This window comes from Haliotis rubra, unplaced genomic scaffold, assembly GCF_003918875.1.
Source record: "Haliotis rubra isolate DU_JTF1 unplaced genomic scaffold, ASM391887v1 Scf733, whole genome shotgun sequence".
Classification (NCBI taxonomy): Eukaryota; Metazoa; Mollusca; class Gastropoda; order Lepetellida; family Haliotidae; genus Haliotis; species Haliotis rubra.
This window is the reverse complement of record NW_025767450.1, coordinates 174,413-199,658: the sequence shown is the minus strand read 5'-3', so window position 1 is coordinate 199,658 and position 25,246 is coordinate 174,413. Positions and strand designations below refer to the sequence as shown.

Below are 25,246 nucleotides of genomic sequence, written 5' to 3'. Positions count from 1 at the left end.
AGGGCTAATGTGGGACAGAGCCTAATGACAACAGCAGCCTTAACACTGACATCCACACTACACAACAGAGAAGAGCATCACCACTGACAGGTGATGAAGGAACATTATGTCAAGGAAGTAGCATAGTTTCTTGATCATTCTTATTTCACAAAAATTATTTGAAAGTGGTGTCAGCAAATAACATGGTCCTAAATATATAAACATGATAAACATTGAAGTCGATTTGTCTGGACATACCTGTGTTTACTATATTTTCATGTGAAGACTTCTCAGAAGAAAGGTCTTGTGAGCCAGAAATGTTTAGGGTGACAAATAAAGCACTATGTAATGCAACACACCCACTGTGTACCTGATCCATTAGATCAATCATCACCATTAGATCAATCACCATTAGATCAGTCACCATCAAGCACAATACAACCCCATGCTGGAGGCAATCTCACTTTCATAGAGTACAAACATGTACACACAGCAGCATGTCAATACAACAGGATACAATACTCATTAAAATGTGAGTTTGGGTGTTGATAGACATTTTAACATCCTACAAACCAAGCATCTGTTAGAATGCCTCAGTCAGCAATATTCCAGCTGTAAGATGGCAAGCTGTATATAATCCAGTGATCAATATGGTGGGCAAGGATCCATCCTAACAGGTTACGATGGCATGCACAGAGCCCGAGCATGTGATCCATTAAGTCGCCTCTTACAACTAACATAGGTCGGTCTGGACACATTCTAGCCGAGAATCCCACGGGGGACATGCATCTTGGGAAGCTGTGGATCAGAACCAAGCAGGTTATATGAGATTTTTCTGTTACTTTGGACTCCCTAAAATAGTTTTCTAATTGTATCAATCAAGTCGATGTCAAATGCAATTGACTTGCAAGGGGAGATAACTCTTCACTTGAAAATCCCTGTCCTTATCCAAAACAATATGTTTGACTAGAAAGTGTAAGTGAACAACACAGGGGTACTTGTAGAGGAGGCATTACTGTCCTGAACACTGGGATCCTCACACATATTCCAAGTTTTACAATCAACCAGTCTATCCGAGAAGGTCAGCTTCTTGGTAACACCAGAGTAATGGTCTCTGGTAACACTTAAATCAAGAGGTTGAGTTTCGACTGTCTCTGCATAAGCTACTGCACTCTCAGGATATCTCTTGTTGATGGTTTTAAGCAAATACAAGCTGTTGGTATTCAAGTTTGTAACACTCTGGTTTAAAACATTTGGGCATAAGTTACGTGAGTCTGTAGCTTCATCACATGCTGTATGTTGACTTTGAGAAAGAAAAGGCTCTTCAATGCTTCTGGATTTGTCCACCTCACAGCTCTGTTGCCAGCCAGTACCTCCTACACCAGCTTCATCTATAGGTAGAGCCAGCTGATCACCTGCTGCCTCACAAACCTTCAAACACTTTGGAACAGCCACATCATCAGATTGTGACATTTGATGTTTCGTAAGATACGATTTTGTAAGAGGAACGTCCTTCACACCAACAGAAGTTGAAAGGTCAAGCAAGGTACTATCCAATGCATTTGTTTTAACCTGTGGGTCTAATTTCAAACCCCAAGCAATAGCGTGTTCAACATAGCTTGCCTCTCCTGAAGCCCCTGCTGATTGGTTAGCTTCTCCTAAAGTTCTTGCCAGAGTAGCCTCCCCTGAAGCACCTGCTGGGTTAGCTTCTACTGCTGGCTTGACATCATACAAGTACTTACATTGAGACAGAGATTCACACTCCTCCATCTTCACATCGACGTCTGTGATAGGACAGTCTTCTCCTGCTACCATCTCAGCTGTTTCTTGTTTCACCACCACTGTGCCAGGGTTCAAGTCATCCAAGGCCGGACTCGTCCCAAGCTGCATCTCACAGGGGGAATAATCATCATCAACTGGCTCAATCTTGATTGGGAATTCATCATAGGGCTGAGTCTGGAGAAACCTTCTACGTGTTGCTGAATACTGATTATTTATACCTGAGCTGTTACACGTGTGATTGGATTTCTTGTTTGTGGTTGTGTTAGTACACAGAGAGCAAATCAATGTCTTTTTCTTTCCTTTTTGTGTAATTTTGTTTTTTGGTTTCGGGGATTTCGTCCCTTTTCTCACACCCTTCGGGTTTAATTCCTTTTTCTTTGCTTTTTCAATATCATTTTTGGAAGATCCCGACTTTGCAACATTCTTTTTTAATTTAGTATTCTTTGGAGATGTTTGTCCAAGTCCTTTTAATACTTTTGAAACTCTCGCGGTATTCGTTTTGTTTTCCTGCTGTGTTTTCTTCTTTCCATGAATCACCTGGCTTGGTTTTGGTTTTACAGCATTAATTACAGACTTGTGTCTTGTCCTGACAGATCTGGTTGATGTGTCACCTGACACAATGCCAGCTTTTGATTTCAATGCCTTGTTTGTTTTAGCACATTTTGTTTGCAAAGACTTGCCTAGAATTCGCAAACTTCGACTGTAAACATCTGAAACGTGACTTGGTATCATATTTGAACTTGTCTCCACTTCACTTGACGTTGACACTTCAGCTGATGTATTCAATGTGACCTTGAAGGTTCCTTCCTTCCTCCTCTTTAGCACCAGTTTGATGTGAGATCCCGAAGCCTGAGTAGCACTAGTAAGTTGTGACCTTGAAACATATTTGGCACCTGGAGTTAGTTGAGCAGTTTCAACACACAGCTGTTCATTTGGCACCTCCTTTGATTTGAGCTGACTCAAAGGAACATCATCCTCATCTTCAGAATGTATTTCTTTCACAAGAGACACAAGTTCATCTCCAGAGCATGGTCCCTTCACTTGAGTCACAGGTTCATCTAAAGTTGCATCACTATCAACAGAACACCCACCCATGGATGACCTTGCACCATCACTCACTTCAGCAATGCAGTTATTGTCCAGTGTTTGCACAGACTGAGATTTCAGAAACGGTGAACCTTCCAAACATGCCTTCATCTTTCTAATTCTTCTTCTGATTTTTCTCATTGTCTTCAGTTTTGTTCTACCACTAATGAGCAGTTTGTGAGGATCTGACTCTGATAACTTGTCTGTACTGTTTTGAGTACCGGCTCTGATGCTGTTCCTGGTTACCATGGTCTTAAACACAACATCAGACTTCTTCCTGGTCCTCTGAATACGCCCACTGTTCAACCTGTCAAAGAATCTTTCTTTCTTTTCCATATAAGCTCTCTGTTTAACAGCAGCTTTGCCATACATGTTTTCAGGTTGCATGAACCAAGATTTGGGCTTCTTGCCAGTCTTGTCAAAGTTAAAATGGAATCCTCTTGTGGCTAGGGGAAGTCGGAAGCCATCTTGATAAGTTGCCAGTTTTACTGTTTCTTCGGACTCAACCTCTTCCAGTTTGACTTTGGCTGGTTTTACGTTTTCTGGTCCATTGTTGTGTGGTTCCTGTTCAGGTATAGGAACAACTTCAGGAACTAGCTGTCGATTCTTCCTTGGCCTGCCTCTCTTCCTTTTCACTTCAGGCTCAAAATGACAATCTCCAATCTTTTTTACACTGAAAACATCAGTGCCAGTGGTGATAGTCCCATCTGGTCCCGGTTCCAGTTTGATGTCAAGTTTACCATCATCATTTCTATCAATAGAATTTACATTCTTGTGCATTCTCTTGATATGAACCTGCAGTTGGCTGTAACGTTTGAAGGGTTTGCGACAAAGCTCACAGAAGTAGGCATGAGAGTCTCCATGCATCGAGCCTATATGAGCAAGGAGATGGTCACTTGTTCTTGCACCATAAGGACAGATAGGGCATGAATATGGCCGATCCCCCGTATGTGTTTCTTTATGCTTCTGCATGTTATACTTGTTGAGGAAATTCCGCAAACACACATCACACTGAAAGGGTTTTATTCCTGAATGAACCTTCATATGGGCACGTAGAGATGGTTTGTTCTTGAACCACTTCTCACAGAGCCCACACTTGAATTTCCTGACATTACTGTGTCTATCCTTGTGCTTGTTTAAACTTGTCAGTGTGTTAAATCCCTTACCACATATGGAACAGAGGAAGCTGTTGTCTTTATTGTGAGTCTTCAGATGTTTGGTCAAATCAGACTTGGTCTTGGTTTTCTGGGGACAGCCTGGAAAGGTGCAGGAGAAGTTCTTCACATTGCTATGTTTAAGACGATGACATTTGAGTTCATAGTTTGTCTTACACCTAAAATCACACAAATCACACTGGACTGGTTTCAGATCATTGTGCCTGAAGAGATGATACTTTAGGTCCTGAAGCCGCTTAAACCTAAACCCACAAATGTCACACGAATGCGGCCTGTCCTCTGTGTGTTTGAGCATGTGGTGCTTGATGTTTCGACACCATTTTGTCCTGAAGTCACATTGAGGGCAGCTGAATCTTTTGACAGTGGAATGTTTGGCACGGTGTTTGTAAAGATCAGCTTTGAATCGTGTCCTGAACTCACATTTCTCACATTTAAATGGTTTGGTATTTGTGTGTTTGGCTTCATGTTCCTGCAGCCGCTGCCTGATGTGAGTCACGTAATCGCAATACTGGCACTCATGGTACCAGCCCTTGATAGCATGGCGAGCTTCATGGCGGTCCAACTCCTTTTTAGTTTTGGCCTTAAAATCACAGCGTCTACACTTTATTTTTCTCTTTGGCAAATCTTGTGTTTCCTCCTCCTCCTCTTCCTCAACCTCATAGTCTTCATCGTCGTCATCATCATCATCATCACCCTCATCTGGTAGTATCTCTTCAATCTGTTGAGTAATCAGCCCCTCGGCTTCTTCATCAACTGATGCCAACTGGATGCCATGGTCCAAGATTGCTGACAGCTCTTCATCAGGGGGCTCCTGTTTCACCTTCACCTTCATGATGCTCAGGACGCTTTACAACTGACTGGTGCTCCTTACTGCCATGTCTTCTTTTTCTGAAATTATTACAACATCAATTAAACATCTCATACCTTCAACAGCTTTATGCTGCTGAAAAGAAAGATCACTATCATAAAGGTACATGTAACCAAGTCACCAGTTCTCCAACTCTTCATGTTCTTTGTCCATGTTCTGCAACTGGTAATTATTCTAAATATACAGTGCCAGTATGTAAAGCTACATTCTTGATAATCTCCTCTTTTTCATGAGTTTCTGGATATTACATACCATGAATCATATTGATATTTGAGCAAGCAGGGTGTCATGTTAAATGCTACAGAAGTTATGTTTTCCCTGTAATGGTTACACTTCAAGTTTGATACCAAAACATCATTTTCATCTTAACGGTTTCATGTACTGACACTTGTAATTTGACATTGCTCACAAGTACTCAGAGAGTTTTAAACCTCATGTCTTGCAGGGCCATCACATAATGTTAAATTCCATATCTAGAGTCTGAACCCCTAGCTAAATGTCACACTCATTGTCCAAAACATATGGAGACTTGGTTGTAACTGGTCCCCAGAAACCGATGTTGATCAAAACATGTCTAATGATCAGGTTGTCTGACTCAGTGACATTATTGATAGCAAGTCATCCCAGCCCAGCTGCATTAATTGCTGCTCACACTATCAACCACATGATTGTCTGATATATTGTTGAATGCAGCATTTAATATGATACAATCTTGTCCCTGTGCTCGAGATCTAATTATATATAATTAATTGCATACTAAAGTATATTCGTTTTTGAGTGAGTGAGTGGGTGAGTGAGTTCAGGTTTACGCTGCTTTTAGCAATATTCCAGCAATATCACAGCGAGGGACACCAGAAATGGGCTTCACACATTGTACCCTTGTGGGGAATTGAACCTGGGTCTTCGGCATGACGAGCAAACGCTTTAACCACTAGGCTACCCCACCTCCCGTTTTTGACAGTCCAGCATTACTTTTAATAGCTTCAGTGTGACCTTAACTCCATTTCACCTGACCCGACCTCACCTGACATGTCAAGTAAAATGGGCCGGCATGGTATCAACATGTGGTTATACATTTGCTTGAAATGACTGCAAAAAGATCACGCCTTTGTCCATTTAATCATCTTTATCATCAGATGACGCAATCAACAATATTACAGCTATATGAGAGAGTTGCCTATAAATAATTAAGTGTGGACTAGGGGCAGGGGAACCTATGATACTGAGTAACATCACACATCATCCATGTACAATTACAAGCTATTATCGCACCTGACCCCCATTACTTTGCCCCTTCAACCAATAGAGCTTGTTGTGAACCGGATCCAACAGGGAGACAAGTAGGGTGAAACAGTATACCACGGTATTAGAAGAACCGCAGTATTTTGTCTTCGGTTCGGTATCCCATAATGCAATCTAAAAATTCAGTATTTTCAGTTTTCGTACTGTCATTTTATTAACATTTTTAAACCTTTTCTAAAATGTCTAGAAATCGAATCATTTTGTCAAAATCTATGCATTTCTTTGCTAGACGGCCGCTATTTTCCCGGAAGTAAGTTGTCATATACTGAACCAAAACGGACCAAAGGTCTTGTACTGCAATATGTACCGTACCATGGTAAGGGCGTACCGTTCACCTCTAGAGACAAGTAACAGTAAGTCTACACTGATACCAATGAAATCTTGATTTCATTCAATTGGGAAATGTGATGGCTTTCCGTCCTGACCAGAAATATAAATTATATTGGACCTCTAATTAACATAAAGGATCTCACACCTTGCATTTATTTGTTAGCATAGTGGATACCACAGAGACACCAGTCAAAATTTATAAAGAGATTCCCGAGCACTTGCAAACATATAAACCCTTAAATAAACATACTGGTCTTTTTATATTTAAGTTAGTCTGAAAAACTGTTTATCTAAATTTGAAACTCTTTAGTGAGAGATACAGACATTTATAGGCATTCAATGCATATATACATGCATATTTTCTGTGTGAAAATGCTTATTAATTTAGAGGTATCAAATGCTATTTGATGATATTCCTGTTTTAGCTCTTCAGCATCATGGTAGAATTATTGTTGGCAACAGGGAATATTATGCCTACATCCGTGATTTGTTGAACTTGAAACTTGATGAACCTCAATTACAGTGTCTGAGCTGACAGGGTTTCCAACACAATACAAGTCAGTTTTCACATAAGCTATAGTACATGTCAATTCTGAAGATTCCAACAAAATCCTTGACAATCACATTGACACCACACTGGTAATGTGAGTATAATCTAAACTCAAAGCCCACAGTTACTGTGTGTGGATATTTTCACTTACAAACCTTTACATGGATTTCTGGGTTTGTTTATGACAAAGCTTGAAAAGACACAACCAACTGTTACCAAATGTCACTGGCCTTTTATCAGGTATTTTGGAAAATTTGCATCATATGTTTCATAAAAAATGCCTCCTATTTAATCACATATCACTGTCACTCATAGTATTCTGAACTGCAGAGTTCAGGAAACCACAACTTTTGATCTGCTTCATGAGAATCAACCATGCCATGCCGAATTGGAACTGACAGATAGTAAACCATAGAAAAGCTTCAGCGCAATGTCGCACTGCAAGTTAACATCCACAGGAACACTAAGTATTACTTACAGCCTTCAACATCATGGCCTGCAAGGTTCAATTAAACTGTCACCAATCGAAGATGTCGAGATGAAACAGAATTGAACTACTACGATGTCTTCCGAAACCTCAACATCATTGCTGAAGCCAGTCCTCAGATATGGAATGTTTTTTCCACCTCTTTCCTTAACAGTTAGCAGCCTTGATGAGGTGAAGGTGTCAGGCCTCCATCTATGTACAAGTCAGACATACTCGCTACTGACAGTGAACCTGTTTCTGTGAAGCCCCACCTGTGACATGGCTTCTCTGCACTGCATGTACTCACCCTATGAACTGATCATTTACCATACCAGACACTCTTTCCATGTTATATAATTCCATATCTGACTGATTGTCTCTGTTTTTCAAACATCACCACACAATTTGCCTTTGGTCATATGTTCAAACACTGGCATAGTTTGATGACTTAATGCACAAACAAACAGGATTTGATTTTTTTACTTTATCATTTAAAACCTATCTGAAAAGTATCTCTCTGCTTCCATATCAAGCAGACACTGAAGTACGTTTCTTTAGCCACACTCAGCATTATTCTAGCTTTAAGAAAACAAGAATGTAAATATCTGAAAATGGGCCAGACAATCCAGTGACTGATACACCGATAATTGACAATATTTGGTTTGGTTTGCTTGTTGTTTAACGCTGCACTCAGCAATATTCCAGCTATATGGCGGCAGTCTGTAAATAATCAAATCTGGACCAGACAATCCAGTGATGAACAGCATAGGCATTGATCTACACATTTGGGATACGATGACATGTGTCAGCCAAGTCAGCAAGCATGACCACCCGATCCCGTTAGTCAGCTCCTTGGACAAGCATGTTGCTGAAGACCAATTCTAACCCAGATCTCCACGAGTGTCTAGATACAATATGTTATCAACACAGCCACAGAGCCTAACCTGCCGATCCATTTGGCCACTCTTACAACCATCATCATATCATGGGGACCTGTTAAGTAACATACATACCCACAAGGTAATCTCCTGCAGGGCTAAATTTGTTCTTGGGATTTGTCGGCAACTGCACAGATGCCAATATTGAGACCCAGCAGCAGATGGAAAGACTTATCCCCCCTTAACTTTTACAATGAGGCAAAACATTTATTTATTTATTTATTTATTTATTTATTTATTTATTTATTTATTTATTTATTTATTTATTTATTTATTTATTTATTTATTTATTTATTTATTTATTTATTTATTTATTTATTTATTTATTTATTTATTTCAGAAGTGTTTCCCAGCAGATTTCTGTTCAATGTCCAAAGTTGTAATTAATAATTTCAAAAATCCTGTTACAGCAGTCGCAATTATTCAGATGGCAATAACACACGTAACTTATATTCACTGATAACTTGGTCACATGAGAAAGAGGCCTTAGCCCTTAGTTTAACCACATTGGATTCATATGAATGAGTAATTCTAATATACCTCAAAATTTAAGAAAATAAGAAACAAAAAATATCACCAATCGAAGCAAAATTGAGATTTTTGCCAGTTTGCCAACAAAGGGCATGTAATTTGGAATACATGTGCTACGGAAATCCTTGTTAGCTGTAATTGCAAGTAATCTCACATTACTTTGATAGTCAGGGATCATCTATGTGTCATCTTATTTAGTCATAGAGCCTTTCACAAAAACAAATCAGTATTTATATTTCTTGGCTGATGTCTTAAGAATAGCACTAAATGTGTTGATGGAATCAGAATAGTTGAACACTTATTCTCCGCAGAAATTTATATGGATTCATGAGATAATTAATAGCAAACTGTAGTGGGTTTCAGTTGACAAAAACATTTTGGAAACTATAGCAAAACTTAAAAACAGTTAAGTACTGGGATGAAGAAATAATTGCAGTTTTCCGAAGGTGTTTGAAATTGTTTGTCAATTAATAAATGGACTGGCCAGCATACAAGTATATCCTTTCCACAGAACTCCCACCCCAACCTAATTTATTTGTGAAAGATGATACATATCACCATAGACCAAGATGTGATTATCCTGAGATAGGAAACAAAAGTATTAATCGTTTAATTGGGGGTTTTTCCCATCATTTTGACAGCCTAATCAAGGCCTCAATTACCTCAAGAATATTATTAATATATTATTCTTTTAAAGTATTCCTGACTGTACTTCTGAAACATGTTTTAAAATGTGCATACAACTAAACTAAACATTTGTTGTTGATACTGCAAGAGCACCTCGAAATTATAATGAATCATTTGCATAAGAAATTCAGAAACAATCAAGGGCTTAGACCATAACCCTGGCTGCCTCAGCTCTTGGTACCGCGAACGACAAGGACCAATTTTACATCCAGGTGAATAGTTGTTGGATAGTTGGTCTATGGCGCAATACAAGACATAAGTCAAAAAGAAATCACAGACATCCTTTACCGTTTAAAGCTGGTTAAATTATTCCTGACCCACTTCAGACATCATGAACCGTAGCTGAAATCGCTCCCACTCAATAAAAGACACCGAATCGCATCACGACTTCAACACATTCCGCTTTTGAGGATATTATTGTTATCCAACGGGCACTGGTTGAAATTCGGCATACTCCCTATCGAACGTCGTTTGCTTACAAATCCATCAGAGAAAAATTCACGGCTATAAAATTCCAAATGCAGCATTCTAACAAATACCTTCTTTCGCAGAACTAGGCCCCTTGCATAAATTATGCAGACAGCGCTCAGCTGAGATAATGGTTGTGGCACACATTTGCAGGAATCTCTCGCAGACATTACTCAAGACTGGCGTTCAGACCCAGTCCTCCAGTGTATCGTGTCCACACATCATAATTGTCCTGACGACTGGCGAGCAGACGATAATTTGCCGGTTGACATCTGCGTGCATCTCGTGGCTCACGGACGAGTCCAAGTTCTCGCATCATTCGCGCTGGGGAAACCGCCAGTAACTTGCAACATGACAACAGCTGTTTGACAGCTCGTAATGATTACCTCCCTTTATACAATTTCTTCCAGAAGTTATTAATTCCACCGTTGTATTAGTTTCCATAATTCGTCGACATGACAGGGTGAAGTCGTTTAGAAGGTAGAGAATATTCAGATGTATTTCACTGGCTGTAGTTACAACTGGTATTCGTTTGCACTTCTTTGTAAGTTACATCTTAAAGAAATTCAACATTGGTTCAATCTTTGTTCTGATATATGACTCTTTGTGAGAAAATAAATTGGAAATGACTGTAACCTCATCAGGCAGGGAGTTTGTTGGTGGATTAGATAGCCCTATATGGTGAACACGCCAAATGGTTAAAATAGTACCCACCAATTAAGTGTATGAATTTTCAACTCCGACTAATATAATCTAGTTGAGGCTATTTGGGCATGACTCAGTAGGGTTTTTACGTTGTTTTGATATCCCTCGTCGTACTCTTGCATACTCCGCGCAGACGCGCACACGCACGCACATATAAGCGCGCAAACACTTCCACGCACGCAAGAACGCACTCACACACACTTCTCTCTCTCAATTTCACACAAACACACACAATTGAAGTCCAATAGAGATATATATTTCTTCCTCTTCTCACATCCTGGCTGTTTTATGCAATCGTTACGTTATTTACCCCTTGAAACGGACAGTCAGGGGCGTTGCTACCATAATTAAAAAAAGCCCGGGCTTGCTCATGATTGTTGCTAGAAAGGCTGGGCAAGCCCTCAATATTATCTAAATATGAAGCTTTGTAACCTACCGGGTTTACACGAAAAAATGGCTTAATTGCTACGCGCCTGATAGTACGGGAAAAGATAGGTGCCAGGTTAAAGCACGAAGAAGCATTTGGTCAAGTAATCGTCTGATGTCCTCTTTAGAATAGCCTATGCCTCAACTTGTCCTTATATCTAAATGTTCCCTGTGATGATAGTAATCATGGGTTTATGGTTTTACTTGTTAAACAGAAGAGAAAAACAATTATCTGATATTTATAGGCCATATTTTGTTTATGAAAGCTTTAATATTATGTTATTTACACATTTATTATCGTATCCAGAATTGTAATAACCACGTTGTACGAAACTTGGTTTTCAGACGTGTATTATGGCAGTGTAAACAAACAGACACAATGTGTGATTTTTGTTTGTTTTGATTGGCATTGTCTTGTTTTGATTTATAATTGTATTCGATTTAGCTGATTCGGCTTGGCTTCCTTTCCACGTGACTGTGGATTTCGAAAACCATATGATTATATTTCTTAGTTTAAATAGTTAAACTTAAAAGCAATGATTAATTGTCAATATTTAGGGGATGAGGACTTGCAAAGTCTGTCTGAAGGGGCAGTAAAAGCGCCAACATTAGTAAAGCTCCATACATTGATAGCTCGGACAATGCGCCCATCGTCCTCCTGCTGAGAAAAACTTTGAGAAATCAATACGTGACACGCGGTGTGATGGAGCTTGTAATCAGGATATTTAAAGGGGCGTAACTCTACATCGACGTCACGCTCCAATGAATTCAAGATGGTGGCGTGAACCAGGACATTGTATTGAGACGACAGAAAACAGTTCAGCTTTAACTTTCTCACTGGCAATATCTGTGTCCACCAACAGAGCAACATGTTAGGGTGTATGACTAAGGATCGATCATAGTAGAAATATCAGTTAAATATAGTAAGGTAACACCGACATTCACTTCTATGCCAGGTGCTGAAGAAGTAGGAAGTTCTGATTGAATCTGTCAACAATGACAAGGACACTGAGAGCTATCCGGATTCTGGACTACCTTGCTATAGGTGAGTGTCGTGTGATGCACGCTAAAGTGACATAATTCTAAACTAAAATTCTCGCACGGGTATAACATCGCAGTCCAACTTCCGTGATCTCGTCCATCTTTTTCCATAGTATCTTCATGTTTCTGTTTCTGTTCGTGTTATCTCGACAGAAGCAGGATCTAACTTGGTGGTTTCTGTAGGTCACAGTGATGTCACCTTAGCTGGTCAACTTTCATAGTTGTAATCATCACCCACACTGAATGCTTGTCTGTCTAACCCTTGCTAAGACAGTAAACACGATGTACATGTCATGTCAATATGTTAAGACACTTAAACATTTGTTAAACACCCAAGAGAACCATTAGCATAATAAAGACGTTTAAAGGAACAGACTACCATCCTGCTACTACCACCAGTCCAGAGTGAATCCAGTGTAGGTGCCATGCTTTGTCAAGTAGAAACTTAGAACTACCCTGGACACCCTAGGTGGATTTTTAGAAAGTGAGTGAGTTTGGTTTTACACAGCTTTTAGCAATATTCCAGCAGGGGACACCATAAATGGGCTTCACACATTGTGCCCATGTGGGGAATCGAACCTAGGTCTTTGGCCTGTCAAGCGAATGCCTCAACCACAAGGCTACCCCACTGCCCCATTTTTAAGAAGAAAAAAGCTCCTTAAGAGATGACTTTTTGAAATATATTTGTTTTGCACTTGATTCCAACCTTTGCTCATAAGATGTCATCATTCATATCGTACATGTATATGATATTGACGCAACAGTTATGCTTTATTTGTTCAACTGATGAAGAAACTATTAATTATTTATTCATGTCTATTATAGTAATAGCCAGACTGGGATGTTATTACAACAACAAAAGATGGTAGCCCAGTGGTCTTTTGTCATGTAGAAAAATATTTTTTTAGTCCACAAGACTTTATTGCACCAATTCAGACTGTTACTACCAGGTAGCTAAGCTGACTACTGGGCCCAAATAAATGTGACAAGACCTTTGTTTACTTCCAGGACTAGTGTCAACCAAGCCATATTGCTTATTGATCATGTGACTCATTGATCATTGCTGATAGCGACCTAACAAAACATGCAGATAAACTCTCCCAGCCATGAACAGGGAGTATCAGCTGTATTGCTGTATTTGACACGTATTGCTATTGAACATGTTGAAGTGGGGTTACAAACTTGGTCCATGATATAAATAGAATTTGTGCAGTGATAACATATTTCCCCAGGGTTAGACATGGCCACTAATCAGAAAATAAGACCAGTGAAAATCCAGCTGGACTAGATGTGTTCTCCAAAATTCTAATTATGTTGTACATTTAGTGACATAAGCCACTTGTCCAGTTGTATGAGACAGAAGGTGTCTGACCCTGTTAACGTGCATTTGTTTATTATTTCTCTGTGTTTATGTATGAGAGTATATATTATCAGTACTTACCATGCTTAATCTATGAATTTGTTCAAGACACTGTGTGACACTGTTCATTTGCCATTATGCAGTGTTCAAAATTCAGGTTGTGATGAGATACCAATGTGGCTTATGTGTTCACTTTGTTGAAACACTTTGTGGATAACAACTTCTTTTATTTCATGAGTACAATATTTCAATACAATCCCTGCCTGCCAGTGGTACAAGAATCTGTATCGTGTATCGAAATGTCACACTCACAAAATAAAAGAAGTTGTTATCAATAAAGTTTGTCAATATTATACTTTCCAAATTCTAAATGCCACTCAAAGGAGTTAAAGTGCTTGCTCATCACACCGCAATCCCCACATCGGTGCAATGTGTGAAGCCCATTTCTGGTGTTGCTCTCCTTGATATTGCAACTGCAACAATAATGGTGAAAGAGCATCAAACAAACTCAGTCAGTCAGCAGTGGGGATCCTTGGGCTTCTGTTTTGCAGTGGTATTTGGATCAAGGGACCCTTTAATCTTCAAATAGAAGAATTTCCTGTAAAAGTTACGAAAATATGAAAATGAATGCATTATGCCTTTTATCATGATTGTCACTAGTATTAGTAAAATGATAACTTCAATCCCAGACCTGATTGCCATTATTGGGTTGTCTCCCCCCTGGGGATTCCAGGATGGAACCGATCACCAGCAAACTATGCTGGTTGTCAGGGGCAACGTTGTGGGTTGCATTGAACATGTTTGTTCAATTGGTTGATCCTGACAGTGTGGGTCATTGCTCACAATATTAATCACGAGATTGTCTGATATACTGCTGAGTGCTGAATTGAATATCGGAGTATTGGAATGCTGGGACGTTCTGGAATATTGATAATTTTGGTGTTAAACAAGTAAGCAGTACTGAGCATCAGAAGTTTGCTGTGCAAGTGACAGAATTGTGTAGAATGATGATGTCAGCATTGGTAATCCAACTAACTGTTTTTGAGCAGGTTTGTCATCCCACTTTTTAGTTCGAACTTGACAGCGCAATGTGGGTTTATGTAGTGGGTCTTTAGCCATCAGTATCGAAGCATGTAATGTTGTTAGGCCTCCTTCAGGACCCTCCTCCCCATTACTGCGTAACTTGGCAGTGCCACTCTTACAGAATAGGTGTTGCAATGGTCTTTGGTTACCATGGTTACATGTCCCTGGCTTCATGAAGTTAAACTTTACACTTTGAAATAAATCATGGTTCAGTTTCATGCGGCAATACCTTGGTTCGATTCCCCACATGGATACAATGTGTGAATCCCATTTCTGGTCTCCTCTACTTCGGTTTTGTTGGACTATTGATTGAAGTTGTGTAAATCCATACCCACTCACTCACTCACTGATTTGTTTTTTTGATCCAATTTTAAATATGTTAGCCATTCTAAGTAAAAACTTCGTATTTTGAGAGTAAAGAACACTTGCTGTAGTTGTACATCTCCCTGTCCTCCCTGATATCTCGTCACCCGTGACGACTGTGTTTACTGGCACTGTTTGTTTACAGATCCAAGCTTCATGTCTCCTTAAGTCCTACACAAGGTTATTCGCTGCATGACTTAGTTTGACCAATTAGTTGCCATGGTTACCTCACATCACCACTCCCCTGCTAGGTTGTTTTGATTGGTAGTATCACATAACCCACCAAGCAGTTGTTCCACGTAATGAAGATACCTGACACACTATGTGTTGTGCCACTTTGTGTAGTTAAAGTGTGTCACAGTCAGAGCAGAAATACATAGTTAATGCATGGAAACAATTAATTTCCCCATTAGTCCTGGTAATGTTGTGTTGCTTGTGTACAAATGTACATTAATGTACCTTTTTAGATATATAATTTTGGCACATCTTACATGGAGGGCTTTATTATTCCATGTATACGCTTACTTATTTTTGTTCAGATCCGATGCAGTGATTACATACATGTGCTACTCTCCTGCAGGAGGCAGTACACAAGACTTGTCCATCTTGCTTATAGTAGCTTAGACAGGGGTGACCTCTGTAAACTTGAACAATGTGAGACACACATGAGCAGCTCTTAAAGAACAAATAAACTTTGTTTTTTTTTACTCTTTTAACTATTACATATGAAAGATTTGTGGTCAGTCTTATGCGGAACACCAATTTCATTCTTTAAAAACTTGTGGTTAATTAGTACCGAGCGATTAAAAGTTGCCAAAAAGTCGCCTGCTTCACTCTCGCCCGCCAACGAAACCACAGACAGGTTACGTAACTCTGTCGCCAGAGCACTGCAGTGACGTCATATGAGGAAGGATTTTCAGTTAGTTGTATAGAAAGTGTGTAGCAAGCTCGTCATTTTGATGATTTCTCGACATCAACAAAGACACGCCAAATCGTTGCGTTGTCGTCAATTGCTCCTAGAGGTCGGGCGATGGTGTCGCCATGCACAGATTTCCACAGGACCCCGCAGTTCGTGCAAAATGGGTAATGTTTGTGAGTGCGAAGCGAGCGTTGTGGAAGCCTGAAACGATATCTTACTTGTGTTCAGATCGCTTCACGGAAGTTAAAGAATCAAAACTACTTACTAGTCGTAGTAAAATATGTGTCATGGAAAATCTTGATGACCATAAAGATTTTCTATGACACAACTTGTAACATAACGATTTCTGCCTCAGAAGCGAGGTTGTGGTCGAAGTAACAATAATTCTGTAAGTAGTATTATATTGACACCCACCTCGCTTCCACGAGAGAAATTGTTATGTTATACGCTATGTCATGCAAAATCCTATTGGACATCAATCAAATACATATTTAACTACCAGTAGAAAGCAGTGTTCACGAATAGCGCCTGACCCTCTGACAAATCCGGCAGATTCACCAATGGTCCGATAGAAGTCTACAGTCCGCCGGCCCTAATGTCTGACTGTATGTTTCACAATGACTTTGACTGAAGTTGTTATAAGTGGCATGTAACACTTGTTTCCTGTTAATAAATCTTATGTTTGTTAATAATTTCAATGCCTATTATAAAAGTTGTTAAATCTGAAATGTGTGTTTAATTTTATTGTGTGGGTCCTTTGAATTTTCAATGGGTCAGACAGACATCTGAAACTTACAGGACCAATGTCCTGTTACTTTGAAACACCATTCGTGAACACTGAGAAAGTAGTTTTGATTTTGTAACTCGGTGAAAACAAACCTAAATAGCATTTATACTCAGACTGGCAGATGTTCGCGAAAAGTCGTCGCCATTTTTGAAAATCATGAAGTCACGGGCAAAAGTCTGTTAGAATTAATGAGAATATGGTTTGTTTTCATCAAGTTAGAAAATCAAAACTACTTTCTACTCGTAGTTCAATATGTATTTGAATCATAACCAAAAGCATTTTGCATGACACAACTTATAACATAATGATTTCTTCCACGGAAGCGAGGTGGGGAGTCGAAGTGACAATACTGCGCGATAAATTTCTTGCTACATTCACGTGGTTAACGTGCACTCACCAGTATGTAGATACTAGTCCATGTACGTCTTTATATTTGGTCTTATAATCCTAATTAGTTTATTATCATACTTGTATGCATTTTGAAACTAAATAAAAGCAGACGATCTGCTGATACTTATAGTGCATTTATAACAGGACTGTAATATCTAGACAGTTTATAGTTTGCCAATGTGAATCATAATTCGCACACACGCCCTAGTGTATGTCTCATTACACTTCACGGCAAAAAACAACGATTCTGTTGAATGCTATGACAAATGAATAAAAACAAAATGCAAATATAAAAATTAAAACAGATTAAATTAATAGGAACAATGTCAGGCTATTACCTTGTTCGAGGAATGTAACCATCAATATCCACAAAAACGAGTGATATGCCATTCATCTGCAGCTGTTCCAAGTAATGTGTCTTTTAATAGTCTAGTATACGAAAAAGTGATATATCGTTTCAGGTATGTCACATTGGTGTATAGTCTCATTGGTCACCCAGGATAGCACACCTGGCAACTGATTGCATAATGTCCGCCATTCTTTTTAAACGGTAATTTAGTTAGCCAATAATGAGCAATCAATCACTGTATTGGCGGTTAATCCTTTGAAGGAAGGATGTTGTTTTTACGCAGACACAGACACGAAAGAGTGTATTCAGTATAGATTAGTAAATCTACATACATAAACACTACATTTTGACAAATCCGCTGTGTAAGACAAAAGTAATTAATCAATCAGCGTGTTATCGGTTAATCCTTTGATCGATGTTTATAATGTTGAATATTTACTCCAGACAAAAGAAATGCCAAATGGGAACCTTTGTCGGGGTAATCTAAGTGGTGTGTACCACTAATTATACCTATTATAAATTCATTAACTGACCATCAAGTGAATGATGACAAATAACATGTGTGGTTTATACCACCTAACACGGGTTACCTTGAAAGTTATCTATTACACCTCCCATTAAATGTACGCATTTGGCTTACCTATATTATAACTTGTAACCATAAACCTTCAATAGAAACAGGTAGATGGTATAATATTATTAAAGAAGAAAGATTATGTACACTGTGTAAGAACACAATAGGAGATGAACTTCACTTCGTGTTATATTGTCCATGTTTAAGTAATGTAAGAAATTCATTCCTACCAAACTATTATTGTAATTATCCATCATTAGATAAATTTATATCCCTCATGTCTTGTATGCATAATAAAGCACTATTGTTAAAAATAAGCAGCTATGTGAAAACCGGACTGACGTATGCTCCCATGAAACAAATCTGTACATTTGTATATTTCTCTGTCACTATTGCGTGATCTTCATGAGAATAAACCATTCATTCATTACAACGAGGGAGTACAATTGCTGTATTGCATGCAATTTTAATTGCATGTGAAAACTTACGGGCCGAAACTGTTTTGAGAATACAAACAGAACTTCATTGTTGCATAAGAAATACATATAAGCATTTGCTGTGTGCTAAAACTGTATGTACCTATTTACAATGTACCTAAGTAAAATTTCAGATTCTTCTAGCAATGGCAAAATAGGGTTGTTTAGTTTACCGATTCAAATAAATCAAATGTCAATTTTTAATATCATACGTAATAGACGTCATAGTTTTACATGACATGATTAAATATCGAGGTAAAAAAACACAGAAATGGGATCAATTTGGATCAGTCATGACAGAATCATCTATGAAAACAAGTTGTAACTCGGAAACTAGGCAAAGCAGGAGACAAAATGAAATGACAGTAGATTGTGAGAACATATAGCTTTCATTTTCCACAACAGTTGTCACGATTTCAGGTTTATACAAACCTGTAAACAAGATAATTTACCTCCTGAAATGTAGATGAATTCTTTTAGCCCTCATATCTATTCCTCATATGACGTCACAGAGACGCGCCGCTCTGATTGGTTGAAATTTCGTTCCGGGTGAGAATTGTGCACTGTTGTCAAAAAGGTCGATTTAAGTTGATTAAAGATCGAAGTGAGTAGTTTTAATGACGGGGTTTCATTTATAGCGATGCCAGTTAGTGATTTATGTATTTGTACCCCCCTAGAGTATATGTGATCTATAAACAGATAGAAAGCGGTCTTCACTATGGCTACCTGAAACAGCATTTAAGCACAAATAGTTTCCGAAAATGTGTGCTCATTGCTTTTGTTTGTCTGGAGTAAAATATATTGCATATTGTAAACCAAAAGTCACTGTGTTCTTTTATCTGATTGGTTGAAAAAACGTGATTGAATGAAATTCGATTCCCGGAAATTGCAAGACTATTCGCTGCGTATTAAGACCTATAAACATCGCACACACATATTGTGACGTAAAGTTGGAATGACGTCACAAATGAGCAGTTCCAGATACTACCATGGGAACCAGCTGAAACGTCCAGCTGATGACACTTCACTGCTATACCTGTACTCAGTGTCAAGGAGTGCCAACCAGGGCTCCAGATAAGGGCCGTATCGGCGTATGTACGGATAAAAAACATACACGATATGGTAGGAAATAATTTAGAAAACGTAGCAGATGCGCACCACAGCATGGCAATGGTGTACGGTCTTAGAATCATTTACAGGTCAGATGTATTTATCAGAAAAAGTATTGTTTTATTGTTTATTGACCTGTTTACACAAGAGTAGCAATGTTGTGGTGCATATATGAAACGAAACACAGGATTACTGATACACCATTAAATTCCATTCAGTACTCTAAATGTACTCTAAGTTTTTCCAGTACTCATATTGAAATGATAAGGAATACATACTCCTGATGTTGAAAATTATCTGCAGCCCTGCCACCAGTAAAACCCATGTGGGCCTTTTGGTTTACTTTTGTGTTTACAATGTCGATAACCTTCCGGGTGTTATTGAGTATTTGAAGCACGGGAATATTTCATTTGAAACCTGTGGCTAACATAGTCGGTTCCAAATGAATTCCCGTGCTTCAAATATGATGTTTATCTCCTAACTGAAAGGGGAAGATAGATAACCAATGAGATCAATTGCATGTAATTAGACTTGGTAAATACCCAATGGCTGAGATTATTATGTGGACAGTTAATAAGCTACACTATATGATGGTCTTTATTTTAGCTGGTTTTCCAATAATTTCCTTTATTTTACCTTTTACCAGAACATATTCAGGTCACACATACTTTCAGAAAGAAATCTACACAAAAGTTCCTTCTCAATTGATGTTTCTGTTCAACATTTATTGACTAATATAGTGCAGTATATTGCAAAATATTGCAATACAATTCTTTTGCCAACACAAAGCCCGACCATCTGTTATGGACATAAATATCATGGTAGACAACAGTATGTTAAAACTGATGCTGTTTGTATTGATCATGTTGATAATTATGGCAGACATAAATTTTGCAATTATAATTAATAACTGTTGATCATGTGACAAGTGTTCAAGGTAGACACTTTGATTGTCACCACTTCCAACGGTACTCTTGTAGTATAATGTTGTCTGCATAGTACACTGTGGAGGTCACCGTGACCTAGCCATGATGGTTGGCACACTTCTACTTCAGAATTGACGTATGAGAGTCCTCAATGAACCTTCTGAGTAAGACAACAAGAGTAGGTTGTGGACTTGACTTGTCCAGACCAATATCTTGACTGCGACATTGTCACAATCGTACACACACTCAACATTTCAGATCGGTTCATTTCCTTGGATACTAGTTTAAGTTTGTCATTCAGCAGTTTTATTTATGATCTGGTAATGAAGAATGTTCACTCCAGTGTTTGTAAGACCAAATCCCTGACTCACTCCTGCAGAATATCAAATCAGGAGACGGCTAACAACCAGTTTTGTACAGCAGTGTGTGTACAGTTTTGTAAACAGTCTATGTTTAGAAGTGTGTGTCACGCCGTGGTCATGGCTCACTGAGTTTCTCCACCACTCTAACTGTCGTCCATGGACACTTATATAAAACAGCCCCTTCTGTGATCATCTCCAGCCGACGTACAACAGATCGTACAGCAGACGTACAACAATATCTAAACACCAGACTCTGGTGACTGGAATATACTTGTGTAATGTCAAACTCAAACATAAAGTGTTGTCATGACTTCTTTCCCATGTAACTGAAACAATCAACCGGAGGTCCTACCAATCAAGCAACCAAACACATGTTCCACAACCGAGACTAGGCCACCTGTGTCAAGCCAAGTAGTTTGTTTTATTGTGCCAGCGATAATGTAGCAAGTGTTATTTATGACCACGAACATGGCTGCAGGATGTAGAGAGTTTCATGAAGGTTAACTGTTGTACAGTCAGATCATAGGTTATCAGACGTCGGTTATCAGATTTCGGAAGACAGTGTTCACTCGGGCTGTAACTAGGTGTGTGCAGCACAGATATTGTAAACTTTTGAATGATGGCTTGTGATTAGAATAAAGTATCTTTTATCAGTCAGTGAGATGTTTTACAATAGTTCATGCGATTATCGAGACAACACATGTTCATAAGTGTGAGAAAACTCAACACATGACGATATGGTGTTACATTAAATGTATGATGGTTTATGGTTGCGTTCTAGTTTTCTGTGCCCCAAACATGAATAAACAATATACTGAACATTCTTAGGTGATGAGGATATTTAGAGTGAAGGAAGTTTCCCTGTAAGAATGTCTGCATATGACTGATGTATCGATTTTGTATTACAGTGTACATGCAGCTTACAGGTAAACCACACAGTGTTTAATATTTTATGTGAGGATCTGAAAGCTGTGCATTATGTTTTTTTATCCCCCGCAACGCGTTTTGTGAGGGTTTTTTAAAATGCACTCTGTGCATGTGTACGTGCGTCCATCCATGCACATTTGTCTTTTACGGAGCAGAACTATTAAACCTTTCAATATTGCTTTACCAAACTTGGCACATAGATAGATCTGGCGGTGAACTGGTGCCTTTTGGTAGTTTTGGATTTCTGATCATGATATTTTCGCGTTTCCATGGCAACAAAGTTGACTTTGACTCAAAGTTTGAGTGAAATTGGTGGTAGTGTTCTTTTCCGGAGCAGAACTTTAAAACCATTCAATATTTCTTCACCAAACATGGCACATAGATTGGTCTGTTGGTGTACTGGTGCCTTTTGGTATTTTTGTATTTTTGAAGAAAATATTTTTTGTGTCTCTGTGGCAACAAGTTCGACTTCCACTGAATTTGGTGGTTGTGCTCTTTTCCGGAGCAGAGCTTTAAATCCGATCACTATTTCTTCACCTGACTTTCCCCATAGATAGGTGTAGTGGTGCCTTTTGGTACTTTTGTAATTCTGAATAAAATAATTTTGTGTGTTTCCATGGCAACACTTTTGACTTTGACTGAAATTGGTGGTAGTGTTCTTTTCCGGAGCAGAACTTTAAAACTGTTCACTGTTTCTTCACCCAACGTGGCACACAGATAGGCCTGGTGGTGTACTGGTGCCTTTTGGTAGTTTTGGAATTCTGAATGAAATATTTTTTGTGTTTCCATGGCAACAAGTTTGGCTTCGCCTGAATTTGGTGGTAGTGCTCTTTCCATGAGCAGAAACTTTAAAACCTTTCAATACTCTCCTTCCACTTTGCCATATACACACCAAAAGATTTGACATAATCATAACTAGTAGACAGATTCATAAGAGTATTTTGTCATTGCGGGGGATATTGATGACTTTGTCTGCTTGTTAATTACTCATATTGTAAAGAATTAAAAAGTCATAGGTTCGAGTTGTCACAGTTATTTTGTACATCCTTTAATCTTGTACCAATGTTTGTAGAGGTCTATCACCCATGCTTTGCAGATGATATATTAACATTTCACCTGTTAGTTTTCTAGTACTCTTGTCAACTCCTGACTGATGTAGTCATTACAGCTTAAGGCTTAAGAGAAAGGGTTGACTTTCAGCGTGTTAGAATCTCTACTGTTTATCCTGGAGAAAGGGTTGACTTTCAGCGTGTTAGAATCTCTACTGTTTATCCTGGAGAAAGGGTTGACTTTCAGCGTGTTAGAATCTCTACTGTTTATCCTGGAGAAAGGGTTGACTTTCAGCGTGTTAGAATCTCTACTGTTTATCCCGGAGAAAGGGTTGACTTTCAGCGTGTTAGAATCTCTACTGTTTATCCTGGAGAAAGGGTTGACTTTCAGCGTGTTAGAATCTCTACTGTTTATCCTGGAGAAAGGGTTGACTTTCAGCGTGTTAGAATCTCTACTGTTTATCCTGGAGAAAGGGTTGACTTTCAGCGTGTTAGAATCTCTACTGTTTATCCTGGAGAAAGGGTTGACTTTCAGCGTGTTAGAATCTTTACTGTTTATCCTGGAGAAAGGGTTGACTTTCAGCGTGTTAGAATCTCTACTGTTTATCCTGGAGAAAAGGTTGACTTTCAGCGTGTTAGAATCTTTACTGTTTATCCTGGAGAAAGGGTTGACTTTCAGCGTGTTAGAATCTCTACTGTTTATCCTGTTTATTGACCTCATCATGATTGCTATTAAAGATTGTTACCGGGAAGCTACTTGTAAGGAATTACCAGAATTAAGTCATTTGTGCCATATGCCACCAGCTTGTTGACCACACCCACAAAATACATATGACGCTGAATCAGCAAAGCAACAAGTGATATAATACGTTTGTCATGGCTGAATCTGAATGTGTGGAGGTCTCACTGTACATGTGCTTGGCATGGTTAGAAAGTTCATTCATGTTTATCACTACAGTGAAAGGTTTATTATAGGCTGGTATGTCATCTGCTACTGGCCATGCTGCCACTGTGGAGGGTCACATGGAGACGTTTCCCTCTTGATATGGTGGTCAGTGGCTACACCCCACTGAACACTATGAACAGTAGAGACACATGGAGACGTTTCCCTCTTGATATGGTGGTCAGTGGCTACACCCCACTGAACACTATGAACAGTGGAGACACATGGAGACGTTTCCCCCTTGATGTGGAGGCTACACCCCACTGAACAGTGTGAACAGTGGAGACACATGGAGACGTTTCCCCCTTGATGTGGTGGTCAGTGATGTGGAGGCTAGACCCCACTGGACACTGTGAACATTGGGACACATGGAGACGTTTCCCCCTTGATGTGGTGGTCAGTGGCTACACCCCACTGAACACTGTGAACAGTGGAGACACATGGAGACGTTCCCCACTTGATGTGGAGGCTACACCCCACTGAACACTATGAACAGTGAAGACACAAGGAGATGTTCCCCACTTGATGTGGAGGCTACACCCCACTGAACACTGTGAACAGTAGAGACACAAGGAGATGTTCCCCCCCTTGATGTGGAGGCTACACCCCACTGACCACTATGAACAGTGAAGACACAAGGAGATGTTCCCCCCCTTGATGTGGAGGCTACACCCCACTGAACATTGAGACTTTCCTCCCTGATATGGTGGTCAGTGGCTACACCCCACTGGACACTGTGAACAGTGGAGACACATGGAGACGTTTCCCCCTTGATGTGGTGGTCAGTGGCTACACCCCACTGGACACTGTGAACAGTGGAGACACATGGAGACGTTTCCCCCTTGATGTGGTGGTCAGTGGCTACACCCCACTGGACACTGTGAACAGTGGAGACACATGGAGACGTTTCCCCCTTGATGTGGTGGTCAGTGGCTACACCCCACTGGACACTGTGAACAGTGGAGACACATGGAGACGTTTCCCCCTTGATGTGGTGGTCAGTGGCTACACACCACTGGACACTGTGAACAGTGGAGACACATGGAGACGTTTTCCCCTTGATGTGGTGGTCTTTGGCTACACCCCACTGAACACTGTGAACAGTAGAGACACATGGAGACGTTTTCCCCTTGATGTGGTGGTCAGTGGCTACACCCCACTGGACACTGTGAACAGTGGAGACACATGGAGACGTTTCCCCCTTGATGTGGTGGTCAGTGGCTACACCCCACTGAACACTGTGAACAGTGGAGACACATGGAGACGTTTCCCCCTTGATGTGGTGGTCAGTGGC

The 25,246-nt window shown here is 39.5% G+C and overlaps 2 protein-coding genes across 3 annotated transcripts in view; one reads left to right on the top strand and one right to left on the bottom strand.

The window, feature by feature from the left end:
- Nucleotides 1–428: 428 nt before the first annotated feature.
- LOC124259694 lies at nt 429–10,407 on the bottom strand. The gene is made up of 2 exons (XM_046693885.1): nt 10,234–10,407; nt 429–4,910 (listed from the first exon to the last, which is right to left on the bottom strand). The coding sequence occupies exon 2, from the start codon at nt 4,852–4,854 to the stop codon at nt 946–948; it is 3,909 nt and encodes a 1,302-aa protein (XP_046549841.1). The 5' UTR covers nt 4,855–4,910; nt 10,234–10,407; the 3' UTR covers nt 429–945.
- Nucleotides 10,408–12,055: 1,648 nt separating this feature from the next.
- LOC124259696 (low-density lipoprotein receptor-related protein 12-like) overlaps nt 12,056–25,246 on the top strand; it is a 31,575-nt gene continuing 18,384 nt past the window's right edge. Inside the window, exon 1 of one of the 2 annotated variants that reach the window (XM_046693887.1) lies at nt 12,056–12,338. In XM_046693887.1, the coding sequence (XP_046549843.1) occupies nt 12,290–12,338 (49 nt within the window). In that variant the 5' untranslated portion in view covers nt 12,056–12,289. Of the gene's footprint in view, nt 12,357–25,246 lie in introns of both variants that reach the window. The other variant, XM_046693886.1, reaches the window with a different exon arrangement.